Below are 18,493 nucleotides of genomic sequence, written 5' to 3'. Positions count from 1 at the left end.
CCAATTGGTAGGCTACTAGCGACTGAATTTGTATTATTGATGGTGATCTAAGCGAAAAAAATCATTTAGTATAAACAAACGGCGAAGAAGGAAATAAAAGATTCTACGAGGCGAGGGTATTGAAAAGAGAATGGAACCAATGAATTCAGATTACCAGCAACAGCATTTGCATCAACAGCAGCAATCTTATCAACCCGTGCAGCAAACTGCTCAGTATTATTCAAATATGCCATATGGGGGAGAAGATGCCACTCATAAATCTTTGTTGCCGCAAAGATCAGTGATATCTAAGGGGAAATATTCATTGCAAGATTTTCAGATTATGCGAACTCTCGGTACTGGTTCTTTTGGTCGTGTCCATTTAGTTAGATCTGTTCACAATGGCAGATACTATGCCATGAAAGTGTTGAAGAAGCAACAGGTTATTCGAATGAAACAGATTGAGCATACGAATGATGAACGTCGTATGCTAAAACTAGTCGAGCACCCGTTCATAATTAGGATGTGGGGTACTTTTCAAGATGCCAGGAATCTTTTTATGGTTGTCGACTATATCGAAGGAGGTGAGTTATTCTCATTGTTGCGTAAGTCACACCGTTTTCCCAACCCGGTAGCGAAATTCTACGCCGCAGAAGTCACCTTGGCATTGGAATATCTGCACTCTCATAATATTATTTATCGTGATTTGAAACCAGAAAATATCCTTCTGGACCGAAACGGTCATATCAAGATAACAGATTTTGGATTCGCGAAGGAGGTCGTCACAGTGACATGGACACTTTGTGGAACTCCTGATTATATCGCTCCTGAAGTTATCACGACAAAACCCTACAACAAATCTGTTGATTGGTGGTCTTTAGGCGTTTTAATTTTTGAAATGTTGGCCGGTTACACACCATTTTACGATACAACACCCATGAAAACTTATGAAAAAATCTTACAGGGTAAAGTAAACTATCCACCATTTTTTCATCCAGATGTAGTTGATCTTTTGAGTAAATTGATTACGGCAGATCTTACGAGGAGATTAGGTAATCTTCAAAGCGGATCGCAGGATATCAAATCTCATCCATGGTTTAGTGAAGTCGTCTGGGAAAAACTTCTGGCAAAAGATATCGAAACGCCTTATGAACCGCCAATTACCCCAGGAATTGGTGACACTTCATTATTCGATCAATATCCAGAAGAGCATCTGGATTACGGCATCAAAGGTGAGGATCAATATGCACAATATTTCACCGAATTTTAACTTCCTGCTCTTCTTAATATCTCTTACATAAGTAATCAATAATAAGAAAGTTATTCTTTCAATTTTCGTGCATTGTTGTTGATCAGTTTTGTTTCTACCGTTTATGTTTTATAAATGATGAAGCATTTAACCAGATATATATAGATTCCATTAAATCTCTTTATATACAAGAATATTTGTGTTGTTTGTTGTCGCAAGTTGAATCCCCTAAGGACGGAAAGTGATCATTCTAGAGAGACCTTACCCCCGAGACCTTCGAGAGTGCTCTTAATCTTCTCAGCATCTTCCTTTGCGACGTTATCTTTTAGCACCTTTGGCGCAGCTTCAACAAACTTCTTTGCTTCTACCAATGAAAGCCCTAATAAGTTCTTGACTTCTTTGATGATCTTTGGCTTCGATTTGGCGTCAAAAGATTCCAATTTAATGGCAAATATAGTTTTCTCTTCAGGCTTCTCTTCTTCTTGAACAGCTGTGTTTTCCCCTGATTGGGATCCATTACCGGCTGGACCACCAACCGCACCAGCAGTTGGGAATGCAATATCTGGAATGTTCAATTGACTTTTTAATTCTGTGATCAGCGCTGATGTCTCCAATAGAGTTAGTTTAGAGATTTCCTCAACAATCTTGTTGATCTTTGGGTCTACAGTTTGATTTACTGGTGAATCAGTGACACCTGAGTTAAAACGTTGACTAGAGGTAACAACTCTTGTGGCTCCTCTCCTGAGTAATCTTGAAGATACAGTAATAGATTTCGACGTAATTAAACGGAGTGACATTTTTTAATGGGCAACAAGTTAGTCAATTAGCTTGTTTGCCTACTAACTGTTTTTGTATTGTTCCTATTTTTCCTAGTTACTGTACAAAAAATTTTCAACTTTCTTAGGACCTCTATGCATTTTCAATTTTTGTTTGGGTGTTAAAGTGAGCATCAAAATAAGATTTGATAACTTTGAGGTAAAAAATACTATTACAACTAATAAAAGCTTCCGATACCAACATTGGCGGTATTGGGGGTTAATCAATAGTGAAAGTGGTGAAGTGAAGATGACAACGTTTAGGTTTTGCCGTGATTGTAACAACATGTTGTATCCCCGTGAGGACAAAGAAAGTCAAAGATTGTTATTTGAGTGCAGGACATGTTCTTACGTAGAAGAGGCTGGTACTCCTTTGGTGTACAGGCACGAACTGATAACAAATATTGGTGAGACCGCAGGTGTTGTTCAAGATATTGGGTCTGATCCCACGCTTCCGAGGTCTGACAGAGAATGTCCTAAATGCCACTCAAGAGAGAATGTCTTCTTCCAATCTCAGCAAAGAAGGAAAGACACCTCGATGGTTTTATTCTTTGTTTGTTTATCATGCTCTCACATTTTTACCTCAGATCAAAAGAACAAACGTACCCAGTTTTCCTGAGCAAATGGGATTTTCCGTTGTCTCTATAAGCTTTGCAAATCAGTTCTTAATGCCATTATAATTCCTTAAAAATTGATATAAATGTATTTTATCTATTTCATTAATTAAAAAAAAAAATTACCTTTGGGTTGTCTCATTATGCGCTACGAATTTTCGAAGTTCATTTCCCAAAAATTTTGCTCATTATCATTGGTGTTATCGTCTTCTCTCTTCACCGTTGTGCTATCTATTGACGGAGACATAGAATTCAAATTCTGATTTTGCAGGTTCCAGTTAATATCAAAATCTTTCAAATATAGATCGTGCTCCTGCACATGTATCTCATGGCTTAAGATTTCTTGTTTAACATGTTGTTCCGAGTATTGTGCGTTACCGTGTAGTGGGAAAGTAGGTAGGACATCGTTCTCGCTTTGCTGCTGCAGAATTTGTGATGCATGTGGTGCTTGTGGTGCATGTGGTGCTTGTGGTGCTTGTGGTTCTTGTGGTTCTTGTGGTGCTTGTGGTGCTTGTGGTGCTTGTGGCGCTTGTGGCGCTTGTGGCTCTTGAGGCAGATGTGATAGGTGTGATATTTGTGACAGTTGTGATAGTTGTGATAGGTGTGATAGTTGTGATAGTTGTGATAGTTGTGATAGTTGTGATAGGGGTTGTGGATGCGATGGCCCGAGGGGTTGTGGCGGTTGCGATACTTGCGATTGTCGTGAATAATCAGATAATTTTTCGTCAATCATCTTGATTTCATTGAGTCCTTTGGATGAGGAGAAACGTGAGTCTCGGTCGTCTTCAGGATTCGGTGCTCGCGTGATGCCGTGGAACTGCGACGATACATCACTATAGCGAACAGTCGCATCTAAAGCAGTAGAATCTGTAAAAGAATCGGTGTCTTTGTTGGAATTTTGGTCATTGCTGTATTGCAAATATAAGTCGGGTTTACCCACGAAATCAAAAAAATTGTCGCTGTTTCCATATGTTGTTGAAGGTCTATGGTTTGAAGGTGATGCCAGCACTTCATCCGATGGTGATAGATATAGATTCGATGATCCTGGCATTGGTGAAAAGAGCACTGAACCATACTGGTTGATTGAGTCATCAATATTGATTTCATTGTTTAGTTTTGAACTACTGTTCGGTTGCTTTACACTCGTACCACTATCATCATAGCTACTATTATGCCTGGGGTTTTTATAATTACAAGTATGTGATGGCATACTGCATCGATGGTTATGTTGATGTGGGCACTTGTTGTGTACTCGTTTGTTGAATATATTTGTAAAGTCAATCTCATTTAAATCTGTCACAGTATTTTGTGAAGAAGCTAAAGTTAAGAATTGATTCAAATTTGAATTCAGATTTGTTGAAGTTGGATTATCCAAGAACCCAGGCATAGATGAATTCGTTGTAATTGGTGCGTTGCCTGCTGCCAGAAAATTCTGCGTCGTTGTCGATCTCAATAGGTTCTCTTTGTGCGGCAATTGTCTCGTTTTCTTCGATTTAGGTTTTTTGACCAGTTGCGAAGTAAAACCACTCGTACCGGGGAAAGTAGCTGTACCTGTACACGTATTATCTTCACAGAGTTCCATGTTTGTTGGAGTTTTTGAACTACTAGAGCACAACGGTCTAGTGCTTGGTAGCACGATATTAAAGCTTTTGATCTCATTGGTTAATCCACAGTCACATGTTATCACCGAGGTCTCTATTGGTAGATTAGACAGAGTTCTATACTCCAGCTCATCAAATTGCTTCACAGCCTCCCAATCGTTGTCTTCTCTCAATTTCGCCTTGAACTTTTTATATTCATCTGAATCTGGGTTGAATTTGAGCGGATGTGAATGATTATTATTCAAAACAACAATGTTCCATTTCTTCCTTTTCAACGAAAACGTTGCTCTAATCCTAAACGGACAGGTGTTGAATCTAGATACAGACCTTTTCTTCTTTGAACTGGGGCCTGGACTGGGAGTTTGCTCGGTTTCCATCTTCGGTACTACTCCCTTGTCTCTTGTTTTTTTACCCCTTCGAGCTGCCTTGCACTTGAACACAATTTTTATGTTATCTGATCTTTCAATCACAATCTCAATTCCCTGCGGGTAGAAAATCTTCTGCAACCATGGCTTGATCTCAGACTTGTCCTTGAAGTTCGGTATAGGGTCCAGGTGGATTAACCTACTTTGATCATTCGCGAGGGTCTCCGATTCCTCATCTCCATCCCCCTTCGTGTCCACGTTGCCGTTCGCATTCATATCTACTCTAGAGTCCGCGGGATACTCTGGCGTATCTCCACTCTGACAGTTCATACCTAGTTTTTTAAGTATCGTATCTCTTTATAATTCTTTGGAAGATCTTAGTGAACCATCAAGCAAGTTTATCAGATGCAGGCCGAACTTAGACACGTTCAAGCATACCTTTCCCGCTACAGCACTTAAACTACTATAGCCGAGTTCCCACAGAGTTGAAGTTGATTGAAGAAACTTTTAATATGCCATCCAATTCACCAATTCAGGCCAATCCACTGTCATCGCCATTCATCTACTTTCTTTTTTCTTTTCCTCTCTATTTTTTCATCATTCAATTTGACCGTTCCGCAACCGGTGAACTCACGCTTTCAGGGTGCAGTTCTGTCGAAAAGGTGGAATATTTTGTTTTCCGAACGAGGAATGAAACCGCCATGTAAGCACAAAAAACGTTGATCAGATAATACGGTTCCCTGGAGGGCAGAAGCATACTCAATTAGTATCACAAAGGGCGATCGGTGCATCAACCCTATTGATTGCCAAGCTTGCTTGATTTGTAGATCGTAAGGTAGTTTTGGTCGGCTGAAACTTGATTTGTGGAATCACCCCGGCATTCTTGCGTACAAGTGTGAAGATGTGACTTAGCGATGTTGCAGAAATGCGTACTTCTTGTCACAACTTGGTAACCTAGTGATGTTCATCGGTGCTGAAGACTGATTTCGTAGTTAAACCTGGTGGCCATCAACAACTGATCTTACGTTGCAATTGGCTGCACCGCACTGCCTGTGCCCACCATTTTGCATATGGGAGCTACCTGTCATGCAGCGGTTGAGTCTATGTGGAGGCTGGAGAGCGTCTTCCAATAGGGATGCTCTGCGACAGTTTGACGGTCTGGAAGCAGCATTCTGGGAAGAAGCACTTGTCGCAGTTCTTGCGCCGAGGGATGTGGGCTTTTAGACCGTTTCTTACATGACGAAGGGGAATGGATTTCCAATATAACCAACAGCAAAGTTTTCGAGTGGCGGCTTCTCTGTATGTGCTCGTTTCTGGTCTCCTTCACCCAGTTGATAATGTTCCTGGGTATTGAGTAATGAAAGTTGCTGTCTATCAGCGGCGAGCAGGGGGTTAGACAAAGGGAGTTTTTCTAGCCGCCGAAGTGTAGCAGAAGTACCTAGGTAATATCAAAAGCTCGCGAAAAGAGATATATACAAGACGAAAGTTCATAAGCGGGCCCAAAGCGGTCGAAATGAGGATCGTTTTTCGCAGAAGTAAACTAAGTAAGATGTCTAAAGAATTTGGAAGTTTATGTACATTGTGGGGGTCCTTCGATATCCTATTAGCTCCTCGATCGCTTAGATGATGGAGTATTGATCTCCTCAATCATTGCATCTTTGCTGGCTTCGGACATTTCTTCAGCAGAACGCTTCTCATGCGGTACGCTTTGTTGTGTTGCACCAGACACGTCGCTTATAAGCGTATTGGGAAGATTGCCCAACGATATTAGATCTTCGTTGTCTGTTTGTATCAATGGGCTCAAGCCCGTTGATGTATTTAACTTTGTATGGCGGTTTGCGTCTAGAGTTGGCGAGTTCACGTTACTGAAACAATAATCTTGGAGATCAAAATTTGTATTTGGATTTAAGTGGGCATTAGAGTTCATTTGTTGATTTTTATTGAGGTTGGGATCAGAAGGTGATAAGACGTGCACCATATCTTCCAAATGTTTGATTCTTTCGTCCTGTTCGTCAATGTTTGACTGCAAATGATTGAAAAAATTGGGATTATAGCGAGCGTTCTGATCTCGAAGCCCCACGGCATAGTTTGACTTGTCAAGATTGCTTTCACTATTTGTTTCTTCATCCTGATCAAACGGTATCTCTGATATTCTTCCATCACTTGAGTAATTTCTCATCCTTGAAGTACTTGAGGAAGTTGTGGAGTTTGTTCTATTTTTCAATAAATACCTAGATTTTCCTCGTTGATCCATCAACATCGGTTCATTGAGACTGTATGCATTTGATCCATAAGGCTGTGAACTATCGAGGGGTGTATTCGCAGTCAAATTTGTTAAATCTTCATCAAAATTATTGACAATGTGTAAATCGTTACTGCTATCATTACCATTGATATTTCCATTGTGACTATTAATTGGAACGTTGTTGTTGCTATTATTTAATATTCCTTCTGTAATCATTTTTTGATCCATATGTGGTACTAAAGATGCTAGGAATCTCAATATCTTTTCCAGCGCTTGCTGTTGCGTTCTATGTCTCTCTCGTGCCATCATGTTTTCCTTCCATAGCATTTCATTGTCTTTGTTGATCCTTAATAAGTCCTTCGATATCGCCATTTGATTGTATTTGATTTGTTCTAATTCGCCCAATAATGCATTGATGTTGGACGAGTCACCCAGATTTAATTCACCCATAACATTTAAATCTGATCCATTATATGGACCACCGTTGGCATTGTTTACCTTCGCATTTGTTGCTGAAGATTTTTGTCTAACAATTTTTTCCAGCAAATCTTCTCTTCCCCTTATGAAAAATTCGTTCTCGAACTGCCCTTTGTCATCTGTACTAGTTTGAATTGAGCCTGATCTGACATCTTGGACTTTATGCCAGCCATACATATTTAACTGTCTGACAAATGACGCAAAATTTGAATGCTTGAAATACTTGGGCAGGATCTCATGAACAAATTCTTCTCTATTGACAACAATAAAAGATTTGCCGTCATCACTCCAATGAATTAGATTGGCATTTGACTCATCGTTAAGCATGCTCCATACTTTATTAACGAAAGCAGGTCTTGTCTTTGAATGTCTCGTCGATTGCTGCTGCTGCGGTGTTGCTGGTTGTGCTGGTTGTACTGCATTTCTAAACGGTAATAACTGATTGTTATTGTTCATATGTGGCGATCCTTGATAAATCCCCATTGGTGCCATCCTTTGTATCAAATGAGTGCCAGGCTGGTTACTCGAACTTCCTGTGTCTTCTCGGCTAAGCGACTCCGCATCCAGTGACGGATTCACAATATCTTCGATAACGCCAGATGACGTATCCTTCTCGAGCGGTCTTAGCTCATCGCCAAAAAGATTGTTTGGATGCAGTATTTTCTCAATATCTTCGTCGTTAAAATTTGGTAATTTATCCATCTTATCCGAAGCTATAGCCTGTTCAAACTGGATCGTTTGCCCAATTAAAAGCCTTTGAAATTGTATGGAATATACTCAAAGTATTATATTCCGATCGAGATGAAAAAAAGTTCAAATTCAATACTTTCTGGCTCTAAATACCAATCAGAATGTCTATCACAATTTCCTATTTCTCTGATTGACTTTAGCCGATTGATTTATCAGTACTATTTGTCCTGAGATGAACCTTTAAAGTCATTGAAAACCCTCTGTTATAAAACCGCTGTTGTACAGCAAACTCACTTCTCATATACAGGTATCGCTCTAAACGAAATTCCACTATCAGCCCTAAGACCAAGCATGGCTTCTCAACTAACTAAGTAAGAACGAGTGATGAACGTCATCTTGGTATCTGTCTGACGATATTTCCCTCCAAATTCTCATATATTTTGTATAATGTTGAGCCTCGCAAGCTAAAATATGTGAGACAACGAGAAACGATAAAAGAACGAGTCAATTTGTACCTATTACGTTCTTTTATGCCTGCACACTCAGGTCTTTTACACTAAATACACTAAAAATTGGCCTCAATAGGTTGTCATAACCATGCCAGTTCCCCTGATTTCTACTTTTTGCTATATATGATAATGTCGACCTGCCTCGCTTGGCAAATTAATCACCATGGTGGAATGCAGTATCTCAGAGTTACCAACCAGTAATTTTGGTTCCTACCAAAAAACAAATTCTAGAAAGAAACATGACAACCTTATTAAAATAAATCTTGGTAGACGATATAAAACTTACTTTTTAAGTGGTGTAATCAGTACTAAACGTAAAAAAAAAGGCATAAACTGATGACGTCTCATTTTTGGATATCCGCTGCTTAGAAGCTTGCACCACTGGGTCAAAAATCTGAATTTATAGCACCTTTTGTGTGACAATTAGATTTTGTGGGCCGAATCACGGTTCTATTATGACTTTTTTTGCATATATCACAACCGTATTATAGTATTACCACTTGAATTAAGCGCGCTCATCCTTAAAAATAAGACGAAAACGAAAGGTAAACAATTAGAATCAGGAAGTTTAACCGCCGAGTATAGAAAAAAAGAGGGCATAGAAGATTAATGTCAATGCATTTGGATAAATCTAGCTCTTCTATTGTGCTGGATGTAGCATGGAATGAAGTTGATAAGAAGAATCAAGGGTTTATTTATGCAAAGAATTTTCCGGCTTTGATTAAAAGTATCGAAACCATATTGAGTCACGGCGAAGAGGATTCGTCACAGCTATCACTGCTTTCCAATACAGGAGTTGATGTTATCGATACATTTGCTAAGGAGAAGGAGTTCTTTAAGATATACAAGGACGAGTTCAAAGAGATATTTCAAGGTTTAGTTGGTAAAAGTTTTAAAGACGCTATTGAAGGTACAATGATATCAAAGAAGAAAATTCTTGCCTCTGTTGAGTATAATGAAAACGAAGAGGGCAGTCCTGAGAAAAGTCGGCAAGACTCACCGGGCAGACTGAGTCACAGGTTGAGAATTTTGGAGACTAAACTAAAGACAACAAATGAAGAGCTGCGTTTTAAAGATGGTATAATAGCAGAAAAGGATAGGGAACTGATATCACTTACACGAAGTGTTGGTGAATATAAAGATAAGTACGAATTCCTACAGAGGCAATTTAGCTTTTATAAAGGTCATGGAGAGGCTATCAACGACGGTGACAACAATAAAGGTGAACAAGATGCCAAACTCGAAGATAATGAAAGATATAGTTCCACGAGACATGAATTTATTATCAGCGAGCTGAAAAGAAAGCTGCAAGAGCAAACGGTGCTCATCACAACTTTGCGAGACCAAATACAAATTGGGGGAGTTGAATTGGGATCAACGAATGGAAAAAGCTCGAAAAGAGGAGGTTTCACAGTTGGGATCCTAAAAAATTTCGATACTTTTTCGACTACGAACCTGCTTCTGTTGTTTTTTCTGATGACATTTACAGTTTTATCATTCATATTCTTCTTTATCAGAAATTGGCTTCAAACAAATAATGCAGAATTTCAAAGTCAAAAAGACCTATCGTGGTGGGAAAATATTTCATTGCTAAGTAGAATAGGATGGTTTTTTATGGATTGGACAGAGCCAATAATAGAATCGGAGAACCAAATTCGGAATGATGAGGCTTTAGCCGCATATGACAGAATTTTTGGATTAGGTGGCTCCGAACAATAATGCATAAGAATTCAAAAATCTCGGTTCTATTATTTAATTAATATTGTATACGTAGTAAAGAAACAAGCTCAAATATTCTTTTGAATACAAATGCAGACAAATTTGAGCAGTTTGACAAGAATATCCCCGTCTCCGCCATTGTTTGCCTGTTGTTGTTGTTGCTGTTGTTGCTGTTGTTGCTGTTGTTGCTGTTGTTGGTAGTGATGCTGCTGTTGTTGCGGGATGTATTGCGGCTGTTGTTGGGGTTGGTAACCATTATTGAAGTGAGCATTACCAGGAGCTGGAAATTGCTGTTGATTATCGGTACCGTATGGCAAACCGTCAACCTTATCAGCTTCATTCCACTCCTGTGGAATCCTGGCATTTCTCAAATCAATTACGATAGCCCCTGGATTTTTATGGTCCACATGGTCATTTAGATTCGCTTCATTACATAGATCTTCAACAGCTGGCTTTATTTTAGCCACACCGTTTTGTGAATGCAGGCCCTTGCCCACGATAACCTTCAACTGAGGTTCATTAGAATTGATGGCATTTCTAACTCGACTTCTCAATATCCAGAGCGCCTCCTTAACGTAAAGCCCATGCAGATCAATCTCATCACTTCTGGAATCCGCATTGTTTTGCACAAACACATATTCTGCCGCTTCCAAATTGAATTTTTCTGCCACTCTTTGTTGAATTTTTGCCTTTTCACTCAATTGGTGTGCCCTAGCGCCATCACCTTGTTTATACGCTGCTTGCGATTCCTGTGACAGTTTGTTCTTCTTCTGGAATGCCTCGTCCGCCTGATTTCTCAGTCTCTGGTACTCTTTATCGGTGGCATGATTGTAATCTCTCTCTCCGGTAGAGATCAATGGGCCTCTATCGTGACTAACTGCTGCGCTCATCCCATACAAACCGGATAATACCCCAAATAACTAAGCCTGAGTTACCGGAAGTCCAGATGTATGTATATGACCTAATCTCATCTCATCTCTTCGATTACCATGTGTGCCCTGACAGCATGCAGCCTGGGCTCGAAAGAAACAATGTTCGCTACATGGTCGTAGAAACGTATGAAGCAGGCAAAAAAAATGGTATAAAAATCTTCGAAACTTCTGTCCTTCCTTGTAAATACTTGTTCTCAACATTGGAATTGTCTATCCATACAGCGATGACAAGTCGATAACGCGGGCAACTATCAACGTGAGATCACGAGATATCTGCTAGCAATGTAGGACTTCAACGGACAAACTGGTGAAGAAGTTTTGCGAAGTGATGACAACTGTCTTTACAGACATTCAAGTAACTAGCTTTCAAGCAATGTTGTTTACTAATTAACCATCTTTCGGGGCTGATGCACATCTTCTCAACTGTCTTTGTTCTCTTGCCGCGTCACAGCCAATGTCACCTACACGTGAATTGATTGGAGACTCACATAAAACATATCGGCTCTTGAATTAGCAGTTGAAAATGTCAATGATTCATCTCATTTTTGTATTCGAATCAACGGTCAATAAGAGCACTGCTACTAGCTCGTTGATATTAAGAGTGCGATAGCTGCTTCTCGCCATCTTGGCCATCTCTATATGCCTTCTTTCTTCATCAGGTAGAAACTAGCAAAGTATTGAGTGACTGTCTCTATAATTAAGCACCCAGACATATTTCTGTCTGTACATCCGTACGTTTTCTCATTTTTTGAAATGTTTTTCATTTTTCTTCAGTCACGCCGCGACATCGCGCGAATATGCTCAGTACCTGCGTGATGATGCAAACGGATGGAAATCATCGAAATGGATTCCATCAGGAAACTCTTCATATATGATACAATATTTCATTCATCAATTGCACTCACTAGATATTTTACTTTGTATTTACACCTTCCCCTCAAGATAACCAATCACGCTGATTAATACCGAAAATGGCTTCTGAGTATGTTCGATAATATATCTAGTGGGGTCTCGTTGACCTTCGCTTGTTAACTTACAAGTTACATTGGATTGCAAGCATTTGCTTCCGTTGCAAGACCAAATTATCCATACATATTAGTATGATGGATTTTCTTTCTGAGCGTTCCAAGTTGAATGTTGAATATCAGAATCTGTAGGGGATTTTTCATTGGCTAAAGCCATTGAAACAAAGACATATCATGTTGGAGACTGTGCTTTCTTGATCCACCAATCTTTTATCACAGTGAGCCTCCTGTTTGTCTCTGCCTTTCCCTCTCGTCGAATGAAAGTGGTGTTTTTCAATTCGATGTGACTTTTGTACCTCTATTTTACGAAACATGTTTTCCTAACATTGGATTACCAATATTTTAGAAAAATCTTGGCACCAGAATCTCAAGTTAAGAAGAGCAAGGCTCAACAAAAGACTGCTGAGCAAGTCGCTGTTGAAAGAGCAGCTCGTAAGATCGTATGTTAAGGCATTTCCGAAGTTTTGCACTGTTCAAGAGTCCATAGTGGCGTGTTAGAAAAGTATTTCTTTTCTTGAATGATTGGTTAAAACTAGTTAAATGTGATTCTTAGTGGTTAGATGAACGCAAGTTTTGGTGGCAGAATCTTGAGGGGTGACATTTTTATTTTTATGATGAAGACCTTTTGTATCCCATTACAATTTTCGACTAGCTAAAGCGATGATGTCGTACAATTATCACCATCTTTCGCCTGAGACAAAACAAAAATACAACCTTCGATTTCTCGCAACATTTGTGCTTCGCTATGCGAAATAGAATATGCATTTAACTAGTACGTTTGACTATTCTGACGTGGATGAGCAAAATTCAATCATTGAACCTTCGTTTTTACTAACATTCAATTTTTTGTTTTACTGTAGGCTAACAAGGAAAAGAGAGCTGTCATTTTGGAAAGAAACGCCGCATACCAAAAGGAATATGAAACTGCCGAAAGAGCTGTCATTGAGGCTAAGCGTGATGCTAAGGCCTCTAACTCTTACTACGTTGAAGCTCAACAAAAATTGGTCTTCGTTATCAGAATCAAGGGTATTAACAAGATTCCACCTAAGCCAAGAAAGGTTTTACAATTGCTAAGATTGACCAGAATCAACTCTGCAACTTTCGTCAAAGTTACCAAAGCTACCAGTGAATTATTGAAATTGATTGAACCATACGTTGCGTACGGTTACCCATCTTACTCTACTGTCAGGCAATTGGTCTACAAGAGAGGTTTCGGTAAGATCAACAAGCAAAGAATTGCTCTATCCGAAAACTCTATCATCGAAGAAAACTTGGGTCAATACGGTATTCTATCCATCGATGATTTGATTCACGAAATTGTTTCTGTTGGACCACATTTCAAGCAAGCTAACAACTTCTTGTGGCCATTCAAATTATCTAACCCATCTGGTGGTTGGGGTGTTCCAAGAAAGTTCAAGCATTTCATCCAAGGTGGTTCTTTCGGTAACCGTGAAGAATTCATCAACAAATTGGTTAAATCCATGAACTAAGAAGTTTTGTTTTTTTACTTCCTATGCAAAAAACCTGAACTTGTTTATATTCTACTTGTAAGAACTATATGTAGAATTATAATCAATTAATGTTTTTTCGCAGTTCCTTTACACTAAAAACTTGTACATTACTTACTACCATTATTACTACATACATTTACGTATTCACTAATTATAATGATTTTTTCCGGCAAGAAGAAACTATTAAAGTGATGAAGCTTCACAAGCGTATCATGCATGACCTTATTAAAAAAAAATTGATTATACAAAGTTAATGGTAATGGTTTTATTTGTTTTTTTCTAAAGACACACTTTGTTCTAATTATTTGTATACTATATTATTGTGCAATAACAATACAGAGAGGATGATGAAAGTAACAGAAAAACTATAGATAAAACGTTATACTAGTTTAAAAGGATGTGAATGTCACGTAAATTACCAAGCAACAGCTTCAGTAGTTTCTTCAGCCCATTCAGTAGCTTCGGTTTTTTCTTCAGTGGCTTCTTCTTTGATTTCTTCTTCGTCATCGGCAGTTTCAGCGACTTCTTCAGAAACTTGTTGTTCAACCTCTTCTGGGTTTCTGTAGAAGTACAAATCTGGCATGATTGACCATGGTTGAGTTCTGTCAACTAAAGCACCTCTTAGTCTCAAAACTTCTCTAGCCAATAAGTACCAAATTAAACCAATGGAGTGTTTACCTCTGTTGTTACATGGGATAGCAACATCAACGTATTCGGATGGAGAATCTAAGTCAGTTAAAGCAATAACTGGGATGTTAACGTAGGAAGCTTCCTTGATGGCTTGTGCGTCAGATCTTGGATCAGTAACAATAACCAATCTTGGTTCCTTGAAAGAACGAGTGATATAGTTAGTGAAAGAACCTGGGGTGAATCTACCAGCAATTGGAGTAGCACCAGTGTGAGCAGCGTATTTCAAAACGGCTCTTTGACCGAAAGTTCTTGAAGAAATGGCAACAATATCTTCTGGGTTTGGAATAGCAGCAATGATTCTTGCGGCTAAAACCAATTTTTCCCAGGTCTTACCAACGTTGATAACGTTGACACCATCTGGTCTGGTCTTGAAAACGTATGATTCTTGGTGGACCTAAACAAAAAACAAAATTTGCGTTTATCAGTTAGTAAATGTTCTCAGGTACTTTTTTCGAATGTGAACGTGGATGCATCAGTTGGTTCCGGTACCTCGTCTCATTCTACCACTCGGGCCCTGTGGACATGCGATCATTCTTGATACTGAAATTGTCATCGCACTCCCTTGGGTTGTTATTTCGCATCAAGCATTCATTCTAACCTGGATCTCAATGCTTTGTGTGTCCGTTCCATTCCAATCGTTCGTTCATTCTATAATCTGACACTTTCGAGTATTGTTCAACATACTTGTACGTTCTTAGCACCTAGATGGGTGTTAGCAGCCAACAATAGTTGGGCATCTTCTGGAGTCAAGTCAAAAGTAGCTGGTAGGGACATCTTGCTATCGTTTTTCTTGTGCTATTTCTTCTTGGTCTAAACACTATTCTAAGCTATACCTCTAATATCACTGTATAATTCGTAAATATTGAACAGTACCTACACACCGCACCCCAATAGGTAGCTGCGTGTCGATGTCATTATTTTTTCATTTCTCTAACCATGATTCCCACCACCGCCTGCCGACTCTCCAGGCTCACTACCGTGCCATGGCTAATGCAAGACACACACCGAGCTTACACAGTAAACTGCATCTTTGCCGTGCTCTTCCTGTCCAACTACCAGCAGGGCAGGCTGGCACCTGTCTCCCTGTCTCCCTGTTCTCAAGGTGCTGTCGCCCCAGACCATCATGTCTCTGCCCAGAGCCTACAAAGGGCACATCGACTCCTAGGCGGCCTGGGCAGGCCTAGCTACCGTCCGAGCTGCCCTCGGCCACAATGTACCAAACACCGACGCACGGTCCGGACTCTCGAACCTGAACGTTTAAAACATTTAAATTTCACAAGTGCGGGTCTCTGGGTTTTGTCAGGGAGGTCTGGGTCTTGGGATGGAGAAACAGTCACCTCTGATGGTGCTCCGTAGATCACGTGTGTTTCAGGTGACCTTTTTTTCGGAAAAAAACAAAGTCTGGGTTCTGTTCATCGATTTTTTCGTGCGTTCGATCTTGGCGTTTTTCTTTTTTTGAAAATCAAATACTGCCGAAGTGCACCCTGTAAAAGCGACCTGACCAGCAGGGTCAGGTCAATCAATTTGATTGCTGTTGATCCGGTTCTATACTTAATCATGGAAGATGTGGGCAAGAGCAGTTCAGTACTTTATTGTCTCTAGTGCCTTCCCGTTTTTGCCAGTTTTGTGATTAGCTTTTGCTCTGTTGTCTACTTCCCGACTTCTCTACTTCTGTGTCTAAAGCATCGAGTAATGGATAGTTAAAGTCTCAGGCAATTTGAAATAGTTTAGAGCACCAGAGAAAAGAGAGGTGTATACTGTGATGATGGCTGTGGACGGTTACAAGGCTTTTCTGGAGAGGCTGTGGGATTGGATTTGCTCACACATGCCAGGTTTCGATCATCCAATAGTGGTTCCTTTGGGGAAAGAATATATTGTGAAGTACTCCAGAAGGTGTTTCCTTTTCACCACAGTTTTCATATGTATCTTATTGCCGCTCTGGAATTCAATAAGCCCAACAAAACGAGTGTTCAAAGTAACACATTATTTGAAGCATAACGTATTCAGATCACAAAAATGGATTCATCGGTCCCCTTTGTATCATAACCAGTCGTTTCATCAGTTTTTATTTTGGACTGTAGTTGTATCATTTTTCACATTCTGCAATTCGTATGGGGATCTTCTACAAGTTACCAAGAGAATGGGCAGGATTTCCGTCGCATTGATGCCACCTTTATTATTTTTGACATCGAGGCCTTCGCCTTTGCCAGAGACATTATACTTGACTTTGATACCGCTTCATAAATGGATCTCCAGGGTTGTTGTGTTGGAGTCTTTGCTGCATACCATTATCTACATACGATACATGGCCAGAAAAAATACGTTATTCAAGCTGAAAAAAATGGCCAACATTTATGGTATCATTGCTATGGCGCTTTTCTTACTGATTGGCATCACATCTTTGAAAAAAATCAGAAGAAAACAGTTCAGAGTCTTCTATATCGTTCATTACATCAGTACTTGGTTAACGGTAATTTTGTTACATTTTCATGCTCGTCCCGGTATCCCGTATTATACTTTGTTGAATTGTACATTATTGATATCACAAGTTGTGTATCGAGTATTACACACCAGAAGCACAATCATCACGGCAATAAGTATTTCACCGTCTTTGACATTAATTGAATTTCCTGCCACTGATCTGGCTAAAAAACCCATATTACCAGGTGGCCATGTTAGGATAAGCAAATATCATAAAAATTGGATCAAAAGATGGTTTTTGTCTTTTGTCCCTATTCAACATCCTTTCACGTTGGCGAGTTTACCAACAGATCTTACTGTTAGATTGGTCGTTAGAAATGGCCGTTTTCCGCTGATTTCAAATGAAAAGTATTACGTCACGGGTGTTTTTAAACCAAGATTGACTTTTATGAGTAAAACAGAATTGCAAGACCTGGTGAGACCATCAAGAAAATCGCCATTATCAATATTTGGCTTGGGAAAAAATAAAAGTTCAAGTAACCCACATCGCAATTCATTGTCTTTATCACCTTTGTCTTTCGATGTTAATGTCCGTAGAGTTTTAATGTGTGTGGGCGGCTCTGCGATCTCATTTGCACTACCTTTAATGAGAATTCTGAAATTCAATGGTGTTAATGTTAGGCTTATTTGGGTCTCTAGAGATATCACAGATTTGAAACTTTTAAATCATTTCAAGTTCAATTTTGATGGAATGGAAATTTATATTAGTAATCTTTCTGGCAACGAAGAAGAAATTGAAATTGACTATATCGAAAACTATGATGATAATGAATATTTTGATGAAAATGTCGTACCCTCTTCTTCATTCCGCTCGCAAGCAAATGATACTTCCACACTGTTATCCAAGTATTCATATGGTAATAATAATCATCTCGATTCCCTAAATTCTAATAATTATGGTTCCATCAGAAGACAAGGTTCTCTGGGGTGTATCCGAAGTGTCGGTCAAGTAGATCCTAAAGATGAGGTCGATTTTACCCATGAATTCTCAGTTCGCAAACATAGATCCACAAGATCGCAAGAAAATCTCAATACATATAGTACTCATACATCTGCGTTTTTATCTGATGGTAACATTTTCAGGAAACCATCCATCATTGAAACGCCCATCAGTGATGATCAAAAGATAGCTCTCACGAAAAAGAAATCGAACACCGGCAAGCCCGGAGATGTTGAAGTATCTGATCTCAAACTAAAGATACCTTCAGGCATTCAAGTGTGCTTTGGAAGACCCACGCTGGGTGATTCAGATTACGCCTGGTGCCTAGAAAGAGAATGTGATATGACCTCTGAAATTGATTTAAGCTGTCGGCTAACCAATCAAGCTAATACTGAAGTCGATGATTTGGCCCAAGTTGTTGTTATCGCAGCCGGCCCGCCGGGTTTGATTGAGACCACAAGACGGTTCGCCACAGATGGCGGTCTTCATTTTCATCAAGAAGCCTACTCTCTTTGATTGTTTCACTCAAAGACGTCATGAAAGAGAAAAAAGAAACTTTATTTTCTTCTTCTTGCAAGCATTGCATTGTGTAATCACAACAACCCAATATATATAGCATATTTGCAATTATCTAACTTCATGTATCAATTT

General features: G+C 39.4%; 9 protein-coding genes across 9 annotated transcripts; 4 read left to right on the top strand and 5 right to left on the bottom strand.

Moving 5' to 3' along the window:
- Positions 1–130: 130 nt before the first annotated feature.
- TPK2 (cAMP-dependent protein kinase catalytic subunit TPK2) lies at positions 131–1,249 on the top strand (the record flags this gene model as incomplete). The annotated part of the gene is made up of 1 exon (XM_037286877.1): positions 131–1,249. One exon carries the CDS (start codon positions 131–133, stop codon positions 1,247–1,249), a length of 1,119 nt encoding a protein of 372 aa, XP_037142772.1.
- A 224-nt stretch (positions 1,250–1,473) lies between these two features.
- On the bottom strand, positions 1,474–2,025 carry MNP1 (mitochondrial 54S ribosomal protein bL12m; the record flags this gene model as incomplete). The annotated part of the gene is made up of 1 exon (XM_037286876.1): positions 1,474–2,025. One exon carries the CDS (start codon positions 2,023–2,025, stop codon positions 1,474–1,476), a length of 552 nt encoding a protein of 183 aa, XP_037142771.1.
- A 268-nt stretch (positions 2,026–2,293) lies between these two features.
- On the top strand, positions 2,294–2,662 carry RPB9 (DNA-directed RNA polymerase II core subunit RPB9; the record flags this gene model as incomplete). The annotated part of the gene is made up of 1 exon (XM_037286875.1): positions 2,294–2,662. The coding sequence occupies one exon, from the start codon at positions 2,294–2,296 to the stop codon at positions 2,660–2,662; it is 369 nt and encodes a 122-aa protein (XP_037142770.1).
- A 143-nt stretch (positions 2,663–2,805) lies between these two features.
- AFT1 (DNA-binding transcription factor AFT1) lies at positions 2,806–4,953 on the bottom strand (the record flags this gene model as incomplete). The annotated part of the gene is made up of 1 exon (XM_037286874.1): positions 2,806–4,953. One exon carries the CDS (start codon positions 4,951–4,953, stop codon positions 2,806–2,808), a length of 2,148 nt encoding a protein of 715 aa, XP_037142769.1.
- A 1,273-nt stretch (positions 4,954–6,226) lies between these two features.
- On the bottom strand, positions 6,227–8,047 carry HSF1 (stress-responsive transcription factor HSF1; the record flags this gene model as incomplete). Its single annotated transcript, XM_037286873.1, has 1 exon — positions 6,227–8,047. One exon carries the CDS (start codon positions 8,045–8,047, stop codon positions 6,227–6,229), a length of 1,821 nt encoding a protein of 606 aa, XP_037142768.1.
- Positions 8,048–9,153: 1,106 nt separating this feature from the next.
- MPS2 (Mps2p) lies at positions 9,154–10,263 on the top strand (the record flags this gene model as incomplete). The annotated part of the gene is made up of 1 exon (XM_037286872.1): positions 9,154–10,263. The coding sequence occupies one exon, from the start codon at positions 9,154–9,156 to the stop codon at positions 10,261–10,263; it is 1,110 nt and encodes a 369-aa protein (XP_037142767.1).
- Positions 10,264–10,331: 68 nt separating this feature from the next.
- On the bottom strand, positions 10,332–11,153 carry HG535_0B00760 (Smr domain-containing protein; the record flags this gene model as incomplete). The annotated part of the gene is made up of 1 exon (XM_037286871.1): positions 10,332–11,153. One exon carries the CDS (start codon positions 11,151–11,153, stop codon positions 10,332–10,334), a length of 822 nt encoding a protein of 273 aa, XP_037142766.1.
- A 2,993-nt stretch (positions 11,154–14,146) lies between these two features.
- HG535_0B00750 (40S ribosomal protein uS2) lies at positions 14,147–15,195 on the bottom strand (the record flags this gene model as incomplete). The annotated part of the gene is made up of 2 exons (XM_037286870.1): positions 14,147–14,815; positions 15,106–15,195. 2 exons carry the CDS (start codon positions 15,193–15,195, stop codon positions 14,147–14,149), a joined length of 759 nt encoding a protein of 252 aa, XP_037142765.1.
- Positions 15,196–16,183: 988 nt separating this feature from the next.
- FRE8 (putative ferric-chelate reductase) lies at positions 16,184–18,358 on the top strand (the record flags this gene model as incomplete). The annotated part of the gene is made up of 1 exon (XM_037286869.1): positions 16,184–18,358. One exon carries the CDS (start codon positions 16,184–16,186, stop codon positions 18,356–18,358), a length of 2,175 nt encoding a protein of 724 aa, XP_037142764.1.
- Positions 18,359–18,493: the final 135 nt, after the last annotated feature.

The sequence above is a fragment of the Zygotorulaspora mrakii genome, chromosome 2 (assembly GCF_013402915.1).
Source record: "Zygotorulaspora mrakii chromosome 2, complete sequence".
Classification (NCBI taxonomy): Eukaryota; Fungi; Ascomycota; class Saccharomycetes; order Saccharomycetales; family Saccharomycetaceae; genus Zygotorulaspora; species Zygotorulaspora mrakii.
Note: the sequence above shows the minus strand (reverse complement) of the source record. Positions and strands in the feature narration are given on the sequence as shown.